This window comes from Stegodyphus dumicola, chromosome 7 (genome assembly GCF_044657685.1).
Source record: "Stegodyphus dumicola isolate Sdum_Otavi_A_Nest chromosome 7, ASM4465768v1".
NCBI lineage: Eukaryota > Metazoa > Arthropoda > Arachnida > Araneae > Eresidae > Stegodyphus > Stegodyphus dumicola.
In genome coordinates this window covers 121,042,628-121,063,215 of record NC_140774.1, presented here as the reverse complement: position 1 = coordinate 121,063,215, position 20,588 = coordinate 121,042,628, and the positions used below count along the sequence as shown (strand labels likewise).

The following is a 20,588-nucleotide window of genomic DNA, read 5'->3' as shown; positions in this document are numbered from 1 at the left end:
CTTTTGAATTTCCTGATATTCTAACACAGTAATCGTGTTAGTGTATAATCGAACAGATTTGAAAAATATATTTTACAAGCATCCAAACAAAATTTATTAAAAATTTTTCCTAAGGTAATGAAAAAACGTCGAAATGCTTAACATCTTTTCTCATCTACTCTGCACAGCTACTTTATAAATAATAAAAATCTAGAAAGTACCTCCGAGATCGAGTTGAGTATCTTGTTCATGTTCTCTCGCCTTTTCACTTTAGCCTTCTCCATACCTTCCATCTTGACCAGGACGGCATCAATCTTCGAAACAATACTTCCGATAGAATGTTCCATGCGGTCTACGCGGCGAGTAAGTCTACAAAAATAAAAAAAAATTAATATATGCACTTATCCAAGCACACTGAAATTAATGCAATGAACAACAGGCAAAATTTTAAACTGATGCTTTTATCAGCTCTGATACAAGAAAGCTTTCAGAATTCTCAAAATGGATAAAAAGAATCGTTAACGGAAAAGTGAATGAATGAAGCTAACAAATATTAAACTATTGGTTTTCGAAGAAATGCTTACACATTAAACTCATCTGCCGGAACTCCAGATCCTCCACGTCCATGCAAGGCAGCTGTGGGAGGCCTAGAAACATCAGAAGCTATCATACTCTGTTGGTTGTTAATTTCATCATCCAACTGCAGTCTTTGTCCCTCCAAATCAGCAAACATTTGTTGCATCTCCTTTTCATCTAATTCTCTATTTCCATCGACATCGTATTTGGCAAACAGCATCTCGATTTCCATTTCTGATAAGTTTCTCCTGTATAAGACAAGTTATATTTTCATTAAGGTAATCTGTTTTATTAACAGTTATTAAAGTACACTGCATAATTAACTAAATGGTGATTTCATTTTATATTTATGCTAGTTCATTAGGAAAAAATTACAGACTAACAATGATAGGAACTCGATATAATACCTCCACACCCAAAATGCAGTACACCAAAATTTTGTGCGTAAGTTTAATAGGCAGATCTCTGATTTATGTAGTATGCGTAACAATTGAAAAAAATGGCTAAAATGCGATTAAGTGATATTGACAGCAGACATATAGTCAGCGCATGATACATGAGTTTTTATTACCCATGTGGTTCTCAAGGATAAAGAGTGAAGTATAAAGCATCTAGCACCAATTTGTAAAAAAGAAAAAGCTATTCACAGGCTATTTGATGGCCAACGTCGAGGTGACAAAATTTCAGGATCTACTACCGAGTTCCAAACGATGGATTTACCAGCCAGGGCAGGAAACTATAGCTTTTCGCAAGCTATTAACGAAGAGCATCGGCGTTGACAAAGTTCAAGGGTATACCACCAGTTTACAAACGATCTGCCAGCACCTATAGAAAAGATAGTTGTTTACAGGCTTTTGACGATCAGCGTTAGCATTGATAGTTAAGACACAAACCCCGAGGAAGGTCACGGGTTTGCAAGTTACACAAATATACAATAAAGTTTCCCCTAGTACTGCCAAACATGCATAACGCTAAGTTACTATACTACAAGGTTTGCTCTTCATGATCAAGGTCAACCTGCGTGGTGAGGTCAACGTCTTTGACTCGTAAAGTCGTCCCGCTAGAGCAGTACGAATGCGTTGCATATGTGGCTCTCTAATCAGCAAACGAATGACTTTCATTCACATCTGTGATGCGGTGATGTCACTGTTTGAGCATCGGAAAGCGAAAGGTTTGACCTTGAAAGAGCATAACCTTGTTTGTCTACTGACCTTAGTACAACGTAGGCTGCATTCTCTGGGTTAGGAGGACCGACAGTGCTGACTGTTCATATAGTGCAGTGGATCTCGCCTGATGCCTGTTTTATTGAAACTGGGCAATGCAACAAATTTCACTTAAATTATGGAAATCTGGTTAAGTTACATTAGGGTATCTGAACATGGCCAAACATCCAAGGGCTATCTGCCTAAAGGGAGGGATGCCACGTGCCTAAGAGCAGCTGGATCATATTGACGTTTCGCATGGAAAAAATCGCGAATATAGCCAACATGCTCCCTTGGGATCAAACCCAGTCAACTCCTAGTAGTCAGTAGTCTTGATCGCTCGTCCACTGGTGAAGCTATCGAAGTCTGAAAGTCTGTTGGATTCATGTCTTAAAAGCTGGTGGAGCAAATATTACAATCAATCTTTCGAAAGATAGTTAGTCCTATAATGTTACTGAAATATCCTGTACATCTTTCTCATTATCTCCTTGTTTTGACAGAATTCGATATTTTGTAAATGAAACTCAATTCACCGTTTGCAAACGCAATATAAAATTGGCAAGCTCAGATGAGCTTACGTGCCATTCCGAACTCATTTTGCTGCATGCAACGTAGCTGGTTGAATTGATATTATATCTAACACACCTGCTTTATTCCTGATTACTCTCTAATTTTTTTGAAATTAAAGAATTTTGTTTTCCATATTCAAGACAACCAATTTTTTCAAAAACTTTTAAGTAAAGATTTGCTGGTTATTACAACATCCGCTATTTTTTTAACCTGCGCTAGAGGTTACGATTCTCAACACCTTAGTACCGTGTTTAAAATGCAAGCGTAATCACTTCGATACATCCTGCAGTTTCAACGTGCTTTAACTTTACGTAAGACAATGAAAGCAAAGTTGTTTATATTTTATCTACACGATATTTGAATCAGTAACGAGCGATTATTTTGAATATAATTAATAATCTAACATAAAATTTATAAAATATATAAAAAACATCAATGTCTCCTTTAGAACTGCTTATCCCAAAGTCACCGATTGGCAAAAGCGTAATTATTACCAATGTATCCAAATACGTTAATAACATGGCGAACATGGAATAACATCCAAAATACGGGAATTAAACTTACGCTTTCAATTGCTGTCGTACTTCCTGGTAGGAAAGTTTCTTGTCTCCATCAAAATCAGCCACCCGCAATGCATTCTGGATATCCTGTATCTTATCACGCTTTCCTAATTTACTTAGGATGTTGTTGTAACCCTGAAGAAAAAATTAAAAAAATACTTTACTAATTTGCAAGATTATCGCCTGTATTAAAGCGAATATATTTTTATTACAAATGAGGGACGTCATTATTGTGAAGCGCGAGTTTCAGTATTTTACACAAAAATGTTTGAAAAAAATGGTGTAAAATATTCTTTAGGATGATTAGCAGTCATTTATTGTTTACTGCTATGTAAGAAATTATCTGGTGATCTTACACAACCCAAATCTAAACGAAGAAATGCGTATACAATTATCTTCTATCATCTTCAAGAATCGCTGGTAACACCATTCTTAAATGAATTCAGGTTTTCCAAGGTTTACAAAGACGCACTCTTGGAAAATGTATAGCCTACTGAATTTTTTACACAAGCAAATATTAGTTAATGTTCTTCTATCCATAAAAATAAAATCTGGAACAAAATGACCTATTAGCTGCTGATGTTACATTTTTAAAATTGACTATGATTACCTAAGTAATAAAATAGCCGCTTAAGTAATAAAATATCTTAATGAATTGAATATGAAAATAGCGCATGATTACATAAGTGCAGTAGAATCTATTTTAACCGGCAGCAAGGGGACCTCGACGATTTCGGATAATTATGTGTATATACATATATTTATACAACTTATGTTTTCATGTTTTGTGTGCAATCTAGCAAAACTGCAGCATGCGAGGTTTGTAGATCCTGATTTCGATCCATCGGCCACAAATAAATAAATAATATAAAAAATAGTACAGATTATTGAAAATCAAAACGTATACGCATGATTTCGAGGTGCAGAAAAACAAAATTAAACAGGAATTTTAAAATTAAAGTATTTAGTATCGCATGAAAGTAACGATTTTTTTCTAAGTTCGATGCCACTCAATTTCAAATGTTTGCCTGCTTACAAGATTATCGTCGTAGTTTTAAAAATTCTCTGTGTACACTAAAGTTTCATAACATCACTTGCTGACATAGATGAACATTTATTTCTCAGCAAATCTAATGAATGTTCGCAATCCTTTGTCAAATTCCTTCCTATCCCTATCGCATTCATCCTCTTCATCACCTTTCTTCTTTCACAGTATATGTCCGATTACTTCATCGCCAACTTGCGAGATGTGATGGAAACATAATTGTCTGCATCACCCAGACTCCTCTTCACTAATACTAACCTTCTCTGAACATATAAATAAACCCAAGATGTCGGTTTCGGTCGCCAAACGTGTTTTAAAACTAATAAAATCTTCCGTCACTCGATTTGTCATCTATGAACGTGATCACAGGCCACAATTTGCGCCAATAGCGACGTAATGTATTTTTATATCTTTCCAAACAACACATAAAGAAAATATGACGCGTTTTTCAATGAGATTTTTTTTCTGAAAATCATAGACACTACCTTTAAAGTTTACACACGAATGCATGAAAAGGGGTCGGTAATTCATCTTTACATTCCAGACAATTCCTTGGTCCATTGGTTGGATAAGGTTTCTTGTTACATTGGACAGCAGAAACATAATAGAAATATTCTACACATTTAAGTCTTCAAACTGTTAGCCCACTAAATACACATTTTAGGCGGCAGAAACATAATACACTAAATACACACATAGGCCTAAATTTCGGATTTACATATTACACCTTCAAAAATAGCGTTATTTTAATATTGCCAGTTGACTGGGTACCGGTTACGAGAGACTTTACTGTATTCGATTGATCGAAATCAAGCCTTTCACTATATGTGTAACATGTGCATTCAACTATATGTGCATGTAAATCATATGAGCAAACGTCTTATATAGATGTTTGCTCATATGATTTACATGCAACTCCGTCAAAGATTCTTTTTCACAATTTCTAAAGACTTAAAAACATTCAGTTTATAATAACTTTCAGTAATAGATGCACCGCAAATGCAGAAAATAAGTTTTCAGCTATTTTTGATTGTGCTTATAAAGCTGCTGAAAATCAAATTAAAATTTTACAATTTTTACACCCATATTCTTTGCGAAATTAATCAATTAAAGTATAATGGCGAAAATATACTTACCTTCTTAAAGAAGTCAGCAATCTCAAATTCGCTGTTTGAAGTAGCGATCTCTGATTTGACCTCAGCGTACGTGTCATTGATGATGGCTAAGAACATATTCTGAAAGAAGAAAAAATTCACGTTAATGAGTTAAATATGAACAGCTGATGAAAGTCCTTCAGGAACTTCATAGTTAGATAAAAATTGAACAAACAGCGATCGAACTCGAAGGAATGACAAGTTATTCAATTACCATAAAAAAAACTGTCCTTAATATGAAACTCATATTGAAAAAACAGTATTAACATACCATAAGGACGAAGAAGACGAAGAATATGTAACTGAGGAAGTAAATGGGTCCAAGCACTCTGTTGGCATTCTCTAACGCCTCGAAGTCGAAATCTCCCAGGATCAGTCGCAGCAAAGTGAACCTATTTAAAAATTCTTTAATTACGGAAGGGTTTCAAAAGTACTGAAAGGGAAATGAAAACCCCTGATATTATATATGGAAAATCAAAACTTCTTTATATTGCAATTAACTGAAATTAAGGTTAAATTTTACCGCTTATTTTTAAATTAGCATTATTTTTTTAATACAAGTTATTCGAAAAAAAGTGGCTAAAAGCTTTAAGTCTTAAGTATTGATCTTAGACATGTACTTTCAATTATAACCCATTTTAAAATAAGACAGCAAAATTTGAGAATTTGAATACTGTGAGACAGGTGCAATTTTAACTTCGAAGGGAACGGCAAAACTCCAACCTTGCATTTCTTTCTAATAACCCGGGTTCTATGCGCAATTTTAATTACGTACGAAGTTTAGAATTGGCGGTATAATCTAATAGACGCTTATATTCGCTTATTTTCATTATCACCACATACTATACACATTTGTTGCATACGCCCGCTCGGCTGCGCTGCCCGTTTTTGGAGCAACATTTGCTGTACAAAGTATTTCCTGCTTTGTACTGTGAAGATTTATTTTGTTTGACTATTAGTTAATTTTTAGTGAAGGAACTCTCCTTTCAGTCTCGTTTTCACCCGCGCTTTCCTGGCAGAATGCTAATGGGACAGTGCGCGTGCATTCAAATTGAGGGAGAAAGAAGTGCTATTTAAGCGAAGGCTTCGGAAGTTAGAGCGTGTTATGCCTGCTTGAAGGCCACATTGTTACTTAATTACCAGCGATTTGATTCCGTGACGCTAAGTGCTTCTAGCCGTAGGGTTTGTTTGCGCCGGCTTCTACGAGTCACAGCCATCCTGCGCGTTAAATTATCTTGTGAGCCGTTAGGCTAGTTTGATTACATTTTAAATTCAACGTTACCTGTTTGAATTAAGACAGAAACGTTTGATTTATGTAAGCCCAAGTGGAAATATCTATGCAGTTATATTACATCTATGCAGTCCTTTACACCCTTCTTTTGACTTTTCTGTTGTATTAACACCTGAAGATAATTCCTCATACAGTCTTTTTAGAGCTCGTTAGTTTATGCTTCCTAAGAGAACGAGACTCTGTAGTGCTTTCAAAGGCTCTTTTGCAGTGCAGGCTTAGGAATATACACAAATACGCAGAAATGTAAATTAGTTTATGGAAATGTGCTTGTTTCATTTACGGTTTTAAAAATCGTTTTCTGTGCCTTATAAATAAATACTCAGGTAAATTAGAACTATATTAAAATGAAATTAATTTCTGATATTGAAATTATATTAAGATAAAATTAAGTTCTCAGATAACATCAGCACATGGAATTTCGCTGTTTCGGAGTAATTTTTGAATTTTAATTTATTATTAATTTATTGCGCTATAACGAAACATCTCTTCCCTAGTAATTTATATTTATAAATTTAATACTTTTCCTTAAGTAGCTAGAAAATTAAAACAGCATCTATCAGAAAAAAAAAGGCTACATTTTAAAAAGACACGAAGAAGATGCCAACCAACAGATAGATAAAATATTTGTAGATGATTTGTAGAAAATAAATAGATAAAATATTTGTAGATGATCACTGCAGAACATGCACAGAGAATACAATATCATTTTTTTTTTTGTTACATAATGTACTTTAAACCCAAATAGCATGCAGGCTGAAGGTAGATGATAGCCAAATATCCCCCCTAAAAAAAGGATTTTTTTTTTTTTTTTAAACAAAACTTTTTAAATTGAATTTTGAGGTTGGCGTACGCAAGAAATTTCTGATAGTTACACTTTGCAATTCAAACGTATTGACAGCTAAATATTAAATTTTCTGACTCGCATTTATTTCAAATAATTTTACTGTGTTGAATAAAACACTTAACAAATTACTTTTATCCTAAACTAAAAATAAACAAATTAGGAAAGCATTCCAGCGGGACAAAACTTGAGAATAAATAATGAGAATCTAGTCTCTTTTTTTTTCTTTATTGATTTTTTCTTTAACTCATGCAGAAAAATATAATTATGTAAATAATTATAAACTTATTATAAATTATTTCTTACTACAACTTTCAGTTACAACACTGCATGACGTTTCAATTTTGCTAAAGTTTCTAAACTTAACGAAAAATTACTAGAAAATTTTCTTTATCAAGGATTGAAGATGCTCATCAGTCAACGTGGTTCTTTTTTTTTAGACTTACTAATCTTTACCTGGGAGGATTATTCTCTTGTGCAAATGCACTAACAAACAAAGCGAATATTCTCATTGCAAAAATTTGTAGCTGAGTGTAATTATTTTTTGAGAAGAACAAAAAATGTTAATCAAATCTGTACTTTCAAATATCTAAATAAGATTTATACTACAGTGTAAATAAATTAGCTTCATTTGCAGATTTGAGGTATTTACTCACGTTCTTTTTTAATCGCACTGAGAGTAATGTAAAACTTAGACTCCAAATCATTAAAATCTTAAACTTTTCTTCAAATTTTGGACATAATAATTAATGCTATAATAATGCTAAATAATTTACGGGAAATGTACTTGCAGCTGCCCGCGGCTGCCAGCTTGAGATCATTGCTCTACATAGTATACCACCATTTAATAGCAAAACTGAACAAATGCGGGAAAATCTATGAAAATGTTATAAGTAGTTTTAGAATCTTTGAATCTTTTCTGTGTGTACGGTCGAGCTCTACATATATTCCAGGAAGATGCCCTGTCCTTTAGGCTTATTTTCCCACTTAACATTTCTGGAACTACGGTTGACACTGACTTATGCTTATTGCTCAAAACTTCCCATTCTGCATTATTCTTATTAATAGTTATTTAATTGAATTCACAGATCAAAAATACTGAATACGCTCTTTTGTTACTTCCATTTATTTAGCTTTGAAAAAATAACTGTTAAAAACCGAACTGCAAGCTTCAAAACAAACTAACAATAAGAACAAAGTAAAATTACCACTTGCTTTTACAACAAGTTGATGCAGGTAGTTTACCCTGCCCCTCTCCAACTTTTAGTTTAACTGAAAGAAAAACCACATTGGATGACTCAATATGTTTAAAAATTGTTCAGAAAAGGTATAGCTCTATATGTAAATTTGTGGATCCGACCAGCTACGCATAAACTTCTCATCAGCTCAATTCAAGATTAATTGTAAGGCCTTTTTAAACCGATCTAAACGGTGTTAATTAGTCAAGCGATTAAGAAGACACGTCTAGCATAAAAAAAGAAGAGTGGATAAGACGTGCTAGGTTTTGCCCTTCCCACAAATTCCCTACTGTCTTTGGTTCTGTTTTGAACGGAGTACAGTTTAGCAAGTGCCAGCTGGTTTGGTAAGTCAAATTTGACTGAATTTACCAAATTATGGCAGAAGACAGTAGGCGTACCTACCTAAAGGGAGGGATGCCTTTGTGAAGGATTTTCTGAGGAAAACTCGCTCGTGTTCAGTTAAACGTGGGTAAAACTATGAAAATGCCCATTTAGCCATCCCGTTAATCAGGATTTCAATCGCGATTGAACTACCAAGTATTTAGCGATTTTATTCGCTCGGGGGTTGATGGGTAAGTCAGATCTGAATTCTTGCCAGTCAAGAAATTTTGAGTCCGATCAGAATCTTAAGTGCAGTCATTACTCTTACTCTACTTGAGTTAAACTAACCTGCAAATTAAAATTTATTTGGGTTTGCTAGTCCCAATGAACCTAAATAAAGTATTGTAGTTTACCATTTCTTTATTTTTCCCTTTGTTTAAAATGCAGCCGTGGCGACAAATCCCCATTAAACAAAAGAATTAAGTCAAAAAAAATTTAACTGAAATTTGGATTATAGAACAGGATAGAATTTTGTTACAGTAGGTGAATATTTATTACAAATTAAAAGCTGCAGTTTGTCTCCCGGAAAAATACAAACATCTCACAAGCCAAATAGTGTGCTGAAAGTTTTACACCCAACATATACAAATATTAGTAGAAACATAAACTTGAAAAGTACTTACACAGATGTGCCAAAAGTATTAAATTCTTTCACAATGCTGCCAAAAAGGAGGTATCCCAGTTGAGCAAAAGCGAAGAAAACGATGAAGAACATGACAGCGAAGCCTCCGATGTCTTTAGAACACTAAAGAGACATACAAATTGAAATTAATTAATCTGTTGCTATCATGGCTGACAACTACAATCATGACTGGCATTTTAAAATGCTACAACTACCGTGCAAAATTCTAATCTATAAAGTCCCCGTAAGTAAGGTGGTGACAGAGAATTTTGTAATCACACAGTTTTGTAACGATTTTGATTTTGTCCATGAATTTAAACATTAATTTTAAAAAACAAACGTGACTGTCATAAAATTGGAATAAGGTTTAATTATCGTCTGCAGCATTAAAAGTATTCTTTTCTTTAAAATGTCGCTGAAATATAAAAAATGGATCGAAGGCTATATTTTTGCGCTGTCCGAAAAGAAATGCTCTTATTCAATTATTAAAAAAAAGCTGTGGAAAGCATGGTATTAATATTTCTACACAAGTGACATAATTAATACGAAAGGAAAGAAATTTCAAAGATAAAAAATGAATACCCAACAAAGGTACGTACAGCTCTTATTAAATCTAAATTCGCATCTCATGTTTTAAAGGAAAATCCAGCCTCCCAAAGAGCTATTGTAAAATATTTAAATATCTCTGTATGAACTATGAACAAAATTATAAATCTGATTTAAAGCTGATAATAATAATAATAATAAAACACGATGCTCATCGCCTAACGCCGAAGCATGTTTCTCGGCGTAAGACTATGTACAGATTGCTGTATGAAAATTATTTGGCAGGTGAAAAATGGAAATATAGTACAGTTACAATTGATGAAGCTTGGATATACTTAACTGACTGCAATAGTAAAAGATCGATTTACTACCAAAAAAAAAAAAAAAAAAAAAAAAAAAAAAAAAAAAAAAAGAGGAGAAAAAGTCTTAATATGTTGGTTCAGGAAAATTAAGTAAAGGTTTTTTAAAAAAAGATTTTATGTTTATTACTCGTTTCTCTTATAACGGAAAACTTAAAATTAAGGAGAGTAGAAAAAAATGCCAAAATTAATTCGGATTACTGTCAGAAATATGTTTTAACATTATGTGTAAAGAAGAAATTCTATCTTCTTTACACATAATGTTAAACATATTATAGTTTAGTTTAACCTATTATCCAAACAATCTTCATTGTGTTAAGTTCCATGAGTATAAGGCTCCAAGCCGTACCTCTAAATGCACTGCTCTATTTTTTGAAAAAATGAGAAATAAAACCGGAACTGAAGCTGCTCCCTTTAAATGCATCCACGCAAGTCCCCTAATGTGTATCCTATGGATTACTGTGCATTTGGACTTTTTAAACAAGCTCTTTATAAGGGGTATCCCAAGGTGGATTCTGAAGGAGGAGTGGAGTAAAATTACCTTTGATGTTTTAAGATAGACGACTTTTATCCTGGAAATTCAGATGTAAGATGATAGTTCAACCAAAAGGGCTATCAGACTGAATATATTAGAAAATAAAATTCTGAGATTTGTTTATATATAAATCTTTGAAAAATTATTACAAAAATGTGTGAACGCCCTCTGTATATTAAATTATTTATGATGGTCAAGAAAATGTTAGTTTATCTAGTTATTTATGCCGTATACGACTACAGTAATTTATGTTCATAAGTAACTTTTAAATCAAATATTCCTAAAACTAGAATTTTATAATGTTCATACTTCAACAATTCTGTACTAATTAATTCCGAAAAGAGTAAGTATCTCGCTTGCAAGTTTTGCAGAAACAACTATTTCAATTTCGACTAATCGTAATTATAGACTTTTAAGAAATATTTTCGCGAATGATTAATCCTTTCCTTATGCTTGAAACGTGTACTTTTACTTTAATACACCACAATAGTGAAGGTCCATAAACTTTTTTCCTGCCGTAAATTAATTTATGGTTTTATTGTGGATGGTAAAATATTCTCATCTGCAAATTCTATCATTTTGGTTCTCGGTCCTTTTTTTCTAATAAAGCACAGAATTACACACTGAAGTTAAGATTCCATTGCTTATACATTTTTTAGATTTATTTAACAGTAGCATATTCATAAAACTCAGTAATCAGTTTTATATCATCAATTTTAAATCTGTTCACAAGCGACAAATTATAAGAAAAGATAAAGAGAAAAACAGAGAGAGAGAGTTAAAACACAATAACACGCCGAATAAATACTGATTCACAAGTTAAACAACAAAAATCAGCGTTATATTTACAAAATTTTGTAAATATAACGCTGATTTTTGTTGTTTAACTTGTGAATTAGAGAGAGAGTTCTTTGGAGAAAAATGATTAAAAAAAAGATTGATAGAATTTTTTATCCTTTTTAAAAACCGTAAATTTATTTTTGAAGTTTAATGATTTTAATACAAGTCGTTAGATGTATTACATAAATCGTTTCATATACAACACAGCTTAAAATCGTACTTAAGGATTTTGAGAAAGTGAATAAAAATAGAATCGTATGCTGAAAAACGCAAATAAAAGAGAGAAAACAACCCCAAAATATACACAGTAGAATCTCTCTTAATCGGCAGCAACGAGACCTCTCTGATTATGGATAACTGAACACATATAATATGGTCTCTTTCAATGTGAAATGTTTCTGAAAATCGTGAACACTACCAAGTTCACGCATTTATGGAAAAAAAAGGGGGGGATTGGTAGTTCATCTTTATTTATATCCTGACTTATTCATTGTTTGAGTTGTAAGTGTTGTTACACTGGGCTGCAGAAACATAACACAAATATTTTCCACGTTTAAGTATTCAGATCGTTAGCCCATATTGACATATTCTTATTTTTAGCCTAAATTACGAATGTAAATTTTGACATTCAAAAGGTGTCGTTAGTTTGATGCTGCCAGTTAAATGGGTGCCAGTTAGGAGAGATTTTACGTTATTCGGCAAAACTCAATCTAATTTTAGCTTATTGCTCCTCGAAATATAGATTTATAGTTATAAACTGTTAAAAAATATTAAGAAATATGTGACCCAGGAAGAGCAGCATATGGAATTTGAACAATATCGCTTCTGCTACTGACGAGTTGGCACTACGAGAAGATAAAGAATGATTCATGCCTTTCTACTAAGCCTTAAAATGTTATACTTCTTATTATTTTAGATACACAGAAATGCTGTACGTATCTCATTATTATTCTGGATAGAAGGAAGGGCTTATCGCTTATCTTAATTGAACGTAACAAGTACAAAGTAGTAAAGCTATTTCTATACTTCGAAAAATTCCGGCAAGGGAAGAAAGCAAGGGAAAATAAACTTAAGGATTTTACTATCTGAAAATACATGATGCATATCAAAGAATTACTATCTTTAGCACTGGAAAAAAGGGTTCAAATCAATTAATCTTAAAACGAAAAAAAAAAAAAAAAAAAAAAAAAAAACTGTAGCTGCAGCCGCAGAACAATGACACCGAATATGTAACGTCCTAACAATGCTTTGACATCATTGAGGCACAATGATTTGCCATATTTAACGGGGTGGAAAATCCTATGTAAAATACCGAGTAAGCATTTTTCCTACAAGAAATTTTGCACTTAACAATTGCTAACGGCGATGTAGAAATCAGATAACAGTTTTCTCACATTTTTCACTATCATGGAGATAGATGATGTCTTTGACAGATGGTCTCTTGGAATGACGAAGCACAGTCTTATCTAAATAAGAGTTCTGAGATACAAAAACTACCGTTTGCCTTCAAAAACGTTTCATACGTTTCAACAGAAACCTTGATATTTACAGAAAGTCAGAGCAGGTTGTGTCTTCTTTGTATTATCTATTACCTTTTCGCGGTTTTTGGAGGAAAGTCATTGATAAAACCTATGAGCTTTGATTCTGAGTATATCTGAGAAGTCAGAGCATGAATAACATGTTCACAGAATAAGGCGACATGTGACGCAAATCATTACACATCTGTTGCACTCCACTACAGGAAATACCATTCAAAGATTGCAACTACAGAGCATGTGTAAAGAAAACTATATCTTTTAAGTTAGACCGAAGCAATAATTAATAGCAATCTATAGAAAAATTAAAAACAAAATAAAAAACACATTAAAGCAAAAATTGTATATTTCTTTTAGCTGTTCTTTTGCGTTCCTAAATAATGAACTTTTTTTTAGTGTGTTCCTAACTAATGCACTACTTTCGATGGCAAAAAAATTGAACTAATATTTTTTCTTTTTTTATACAATAAAGCCCACTTCCAAATAGTGCACAGAATAATTTAGTTGGGTTTTGTTCTATATGTGTTCTTAGAAGATCTGCAAAGAAGCTACAAACAGAGCTCTGAGCACATTTTTATTGGATCAATCTATTTTTTAAAGTTCTCCTACCGGTTATTCTGTCAATAACAAAAAACAATTCGTGCTAAGTTTTGCTTAGAAAGTAAAAAGAAAGGTAGTTAAAATAAGCAATTCATTAGTTAGAAGATTGTGTTATTACAACAGAGTATAAGCTAATCTCAGAAGAATCCAACAAGTTATTAATTTTATAACGCATTGCATTATTCTTTAAAATGTTTTAATTTTAGACAAGTAAAGAAAGTGCAATTTCAGAAAGCAGGTACAGATGAGTGGAACAACAGAATTTCACCGCTGGTCGTACTGGTATAGTTGTTCTACATTAACTGTGCAGCTCCGTTCCAGTTTTGACGCTGAACACTCCGTGGGATGGATCCGAGAGTCTCCCATCTCTCTTACCCAAATCACTTGAGAGGACACTCGGATCAATCCAGTATTTTAAGTTCTCTCATACTGCTCAGACAAAATCCGCTTATAAATATTTATGCGTTCTCCAGGATTCGAACCCGGGTCCAACGCCAGCGTAACTAACCACTATATCGATCACGGTGTACGGCAGATCTCTGCTGAGAAGGAAAAGCATCCTGGACATGAAGAATAGATAGGACCACTGGTGCGAAAACAACAATTCCCTTCTGCAAAAGGCGCCGCTTAATGTGATCGCATTTGTCGATGGCATTTTGATAATATTAAGCGATGAGAAAAAATATCCTTCAAAACAACAATAGAATTTCACTAATTTAATATAAATGCAGGTAAAAAACAAAACATACAAATAGGCTTTTTCACAGCATTTTAATCACAAAAATGTTATATAATGGTGACTGGATTATATTCTGGATGTTATATGACTACTAATTTTAATAATACTCGGAGAGCATCCCTCATTGGAAAAGAACTAAGGTTTTTTTTTCGGGGGGGGGGAGGTGCCTGATTTTAAATGGGTGATTAAAATCCTAGATGTTTGTCTCTTGGCAAATTTTCTCTGAAACATGACAATTTTTATGCTTGCATTTTAAATTTATTTGGCGACTTTGATTCAGTTTAAAACATTTCTTTTATAATACTTTGATAATATTAACCGGATTTTTTATCTTAATAAATGATGTACTTTGCATATTTTCGTATATAAGTATGCGGGACTTCGGCAATTCAATAACGATACTCGAATGATAATATTAACAGCGATCATAATGTATCCTGACAAAAAAGGGGGGGGTAATATTGATTGAATCAGTATCTATCTCGATAATGCGCAGCAAAGCGTATAAAGGAGAAAAAAGGAGAAGAAGCGAAAGTTTTTATCATGTGACATACCTCAGCACATTTTAGTAATGTTTTATATTTCAAACTAGAAAAATAACTGGAGGAAGTCAAATAAATATTCAGGGATTGTCGATGAATTATATAATTAACATAACGATAAAATTTTTCTGCATCGATTAAAATAAAAATCTTTCATTAAATGTTACTTACAAAATTATTCATACACTTTTCCTATCATTGGATCATATTCACAACTCAACCTAGATACTTAAAGGAAACTTGCCTCTTTCAATAATTAGATTTTTACTAGACGTAGTTACTATTTGGTACACTACGTCACCATCGCATAGGAAGAAAATACGATTTTCAAAGCAAAATTTTCAGAGTTCATGATCGCATGAAATACCACTTTATACAGAGATTCGAACAAAAATTACACAATAGAACTTAGGTTCACGAATGTTTGAGATCACGAACAAATCGGTTCACAATCAAATTTTGTAAGCAGAAGATGTCTTGGATGACAAACGATGTGTCGAGACACGAACAAGTAAGTCGGAACAAATGATACTCCAACATTCAGTTAATGCAGCAGAGGAAATGTATTCAGAAGTAGACGAAAAGGGAAATGGTTCTAGTTATTTGATCCTCGATGTATATGAAAAATGGGGTAAGGCGCAAAGGGTCATAGCACATTATCACTTTAGTAAAGCAATAGTTAGCTACAGCATAAATATTCGCAATGATAATGCTATGTTTTGATTCAGAACATTTTAAAACAAAGACAGAAACAGATCGCATTGAACAAATTTTTAATAGGATAAAGACTCAGAAACTCTCAAATTGAGGAGAGGAAGGGGGTAGAAAGACAACAGCTACCCTGATATTTTTAAGGAACAGGATTTCTCTTTTTGAACCTTTTGCTTCTCAACGCTTTTTACGCCATCAACGTTCTTTCTTAGAGATACGGTAAAATTTAATTCAAGTTTTCATATTTTTTCTATGTTTAGTACTGCGTTAAATAAAGAGTATATCTCCAATAATATGTATTTGTTAGGTTTAATAATTCTACTGGTTTTGTATTATGAACATATAAAGTACTCTTTTTTTTAAGCAATCATTTGTGATACGGGAGTAGATTAATTCATTTTACATTAATTCCTACGTAGAAAATTGTTTCGGTTTACGAATATTTCGTATGACGAACTACAGGAACTTTAGGAATAAATTAAGTTCGTAAGCTAAGTTTTCACTGTATAAATGAATGCCATTTTTAATACATATTTTCTATCAAAGCACGAAAAATTGGCCATATTTAGAAGTTAAAGTTTAACCAATTATGATTCGAATTTTAAGTTCAAAATATCAATGTACAAGTCTTCAGAATACAGCTTCATAGCAGTTCTCTGTCTCTTGACGAACTCACTTTAAGTTTTCAATTTAATGTACTAGGTTAGGATATTTGAGAACTCTGTGGCATTGAAATCACACTTCATTCTTCACGCATATTTAATACATATGAGAAAAAATTATAAATGAACAAGTTCATAAGTATCTGGTGACGGCAAACACTTATCGCCTCAGTGATAGGTATCTGATAAAAGCCACATGATCTAGATTGGGATTTTCATATACTTACCCTAGATAGAGTAGAGGAAAGTTGTGTCATGGTCTTGTTGAAACTGATGTATTTAAAAACTTTTATCCATGCAATGAAAATGTCAACGGCCACAGCATTGTTGAATTGCATCTGCCAGAAACCCAGGAACTCGAAATCCGGAAATATGTCAGGCCGGCTTAAAAGCTCCTCTAGCATATTGTCCACAACTACCGTTCGGAATGCAGAGAAAGCGATGCATATAACAGATACCTGAAATAACAAAGAAAAATTTAACGGTTTTTTTAGTACAAATACTGATATACTCTCCTTGAAGTCCTACTTTAATTATACAAAAGTAAATAATAATTATATAGACTGATGGGAGACTATATCGGACGCTGCATCTGTACAAAATGAAATAAAGCTCAATCTTTTTCTGCCATTCAGCATCACATACATATGTGAAACGATTTTTTCAGCTTTAACTTTTACTGAATCCAAATATCGTTCAACGCTGAAAAACGACGAAGATGCATTACGTCTAGCAATGTCAAATACTGCATCAAGATTAAATTTGTTATGCAACAAAAATAAACTCTTCTATCTCATTAAAATGTGACTTTTATTAATTTTTATATACTTGAAACAAATTCTAAAACCACTTTTTATATGCATATTGTTTACCAAGAAATAAATTATTAATAGGAAAATACTTAGTTTTACATCTTTATTCTATTTTTAATATCCGGGGCTGCGAAAACATCTCGATAGTAAAAAGGGAATCTTGAATGAAACAAAGTTTAAGAAGCGCTGATTTATATTATTTTACGTTAGATATAAATTTCTCATTAATTAAATGTACAACCTAGGAAAATTTGTGTGACGTTTCTAGGTTTCTACTGAGTACAAAATTCCTCGCTCAGTTCTCATTATAAAAAGTATCTCTTTTTAGTTACATTAAGGTATAGGAAATAATACCATACAAACTAAAAATAGCCGACAACTGAGCTCGTATTTCAACTAATGCAAAATTTGCGTAGAATGCAGCTACAGTAAAACCAATATAAAGAAAGACGACCAACAGCTATTAAAGACCGATCTTTGATAGGTGAATTTAAAGAATATGATTATCAGTGGTGATGCTCATTTATAGCAGTATGATGTTTGTTCACGTTTTCAGAATACTAGTAGTCTCTTTCAGAAGTGGTCCTTTACGAGAGATGATGGTCGTGAGAGGCTTCACTGTATATTTTAAAGATTTATTTATGGAAGACTTAAGAAAACGAATTTTTTTCTGTAATTCTGTAATAATTTTTTTTCCTTCAATACTCCATTTTCCGTTCGAATGTCTCACTTTCTCTTTCTCTATGTCTGAACACTGATTTTTCTTTTGTGCCAATTATTTGATTTTTGATGAAAAATACTTACCAATATAACAACAAGATCGAGAATATTCCACACATCATAGAAATACACGCAGCCATTCTTCTTGATCTAAGGAAAAAGAAGAGATTAATTAGTAACGTAAATACAATGGAAAAAAATATCATCAACCTTTACTGCTAGGTAAAAGATTAAACTTCGGCAGTAAAACGTCTGTAGAGAGGCTCATACAGAAAGGGTCTTGACTAGAAGAGAAAGGGTCTTATTTACGAGTTTTTCAGCTATAAATGTTCCTAGACATCAATACCTTTCAATATAAATTATTATTATTAAAACTTAAAGGTTGGTTTTTCAATTTGTAAAGAAAACTCTCCTTTGATGTAACAAGAAGCTTCACCTAATCAACTTAGAATAATAAGTAAATCTTCCCGAACTTTAACAGGTCATAGTCTATCAATGTTAGAACATGTAATAATATGCATGTACGCAATAAATATTTTTTGTAGTTATATGTCATTATTCTTTTTCTTCTGTAAAACATCGACTAACTGTATAAAGGTGCTTTCCTTAATAAGTAAAGTAAGTTAAGTTGCTAATAAAGTAACTCATGTCATTATTCTTCTCCTGTAAAACATCGCCACACTGTATGAAGGTGCTTTCTCTGATAAGTAAGTAACTCTTAACGTTAATGGCGTACCACTTTGCCGCAAAATCAGTACTATAATTTAATATCTTATGCTTATAATTTTAGGAAACATTTTGTTAAAGCACATTCCATACTAACTTGAGGTCAAACAGACAGATATTCAGCATATGGGGGTCAATACATCTGATTAAATACGAAATACTTAAGAAATTTTGCGTTATGTTGTTATGTATCTCTCAGATACACGAACGCCACACGTTGAACATCATATGAACGAACACGAATCGTTGAATATATGTAGAAATACATCACACATTTTCATTGCTTAAAATATTACATTTCGATATTTTGATGGACTCGGAGATATCATAATGCAGAGCAGGATTTATACTTCTATGACACGATTTCAAGTGTTCAGGTGGGCCTTGAACATATTACTTTTATTTTTTCAGTTTTAAGTCGTAGGGGTTGTAACTGGAAGCTTAAGTCCTGCAGACCCTTCCAGGCTAATAGCAAGTAATTGCTACATCTTAAATTACTCAAGAAATGCGCTTAATTTAAAGCATTGGCTAGCAAAACGGTAAAGCCAAAATACAGAGAGTAACTTAACAGCAAGACGCGGTTGGCAGAAGCTCTGATCTTAAACGTTCAAAACCCTCACCTCAAATACACACAAACCTAATTTCCATTCTGGTGAGGAATACGGAAAAAAGAAGTTATAGAAAAGATTTACTTCTTATTAATTATCATAAACACCTTACAAAGTCTCCATTGCAATCAAGTGGGCGGCAAATTTCTCCACATCAAACAAATAAATGATATTCCTTGCAATAATTAATCAGAATACAATCATGTGATATTCAGATGTTTATAAAGCTAGCTGTGCTCAATATCGATGCATCGCTGTGCCTTTCTTTTTCTTTTAGTTCCAGATTTATTAAGAATTTTCAACCTATGTTTAGTTTATTCTTTAAAACTGGAAGCCTAGATCTACGATTAACTGCTCGAGAAATGCTAATTTTTTAACGTACATAGCTTTGATAATAAAACTAATTATAGTATACTCTTGTTAGACATTGTTGATTTGCATATGTTTCACTCATGGTAAAAGTTTGTAGACCTCCTTATGTTCCACTCATGACTGGTTCAAAGCACAACTGATATTAAGAGTTGCCTAGGCCGCCGCCTAAGAAGTTCTCCCAAGCAACTGTTAACTAATGTTACACTTCGCTTTAAATTATCAATATGTTTAATTTGTGTGAGGTGTCAACTTTACTGATCGCCCTAGAGCACCAAAAATGCAAAGCCCGAACCTGATCGTACTTCAGTTTTCTTCAGAGTAAACATTTTTTTTTTTTTTTTTTTTTTTTTTTTTTTTTTTTTTTATGCCAAACCCCTGGTAACACACGTTTTATCATTTCGTCCAGCACTTTACCTTTGATCAGCTGTCCTGCCGGGCAGGTGTTATCCTTATAATTACAGTGAAGGCGAAGGAGAAAACAGAAGGAAGACTGAAATGGCATGATTTTCGTTGCAGCCACTAGAAAGTCTGCAGTGGGCATCCCCTTCGATTCAAGGAATCCACAAAATTATGAGTTGGGGGGGGGAGATCCATATATCTTCAAAAACGCAAAAGTTAAAAAAATGAAAATATATTAATCTTTCATGCAATTTATGTGAAGTAGAGGAAGGAGAAAAAGGATCTTGTTCATTTTATTTCAGGTAATAATAATTATAGAAATATAATATATATATATATATATATATTATTTAACTGGATTATTTTAGATGTCTAAGTTAGTTCATACGTGTTAATTTTCCGGAACCTAGTGGAGTCGAAAGG

The 20,588-nt window shown here is 32.9% G+C and overlaps 1 protein-coding gene across 1 annotated transcript in view; it reads right to left on the bottom strand.

Annotated features, from left to right (window-relative positions):
- The window catches only part of LOC118182017 (polycystin-2-like), a 113,961-nt gene that overhangs the window by 7,954 nt on the left and 85,419 nt on the right, over positions 1-20,588 (bottom strand). Inside the window, exons 8-15 of the mRNA XM_085820767.1 lie at positions 18,145-18,210; positions 16,756-16,986; positions 9,461-9,582; positions 5,358-5,478; positions 5,069-5,167; positions 2,892-3,022; positions 564-803; positions 201-348 (exon numbers count right to left, since the gene is read on the bottom strand). Coding sequence (XP_085676893.1) covers positions 201-348; positions 564-803; positions 2,892-3,022; positions 5,069-5,167; positions 5,358-5,478; positions 9,461-9,582; positions 16,756-16,986; positions 18,145-18,210 — 1,158 coding nt within the window. The remainder of the gene's footprint in view (positions 1-200; positions 349-563; positions 804-2,891; positions 3,023-5,068; positions 5,168-5,357; positions 5,479-9,460; positions 9,583-16,755; positions 16,987-18,144; positions 18,211-20,588) is intronic.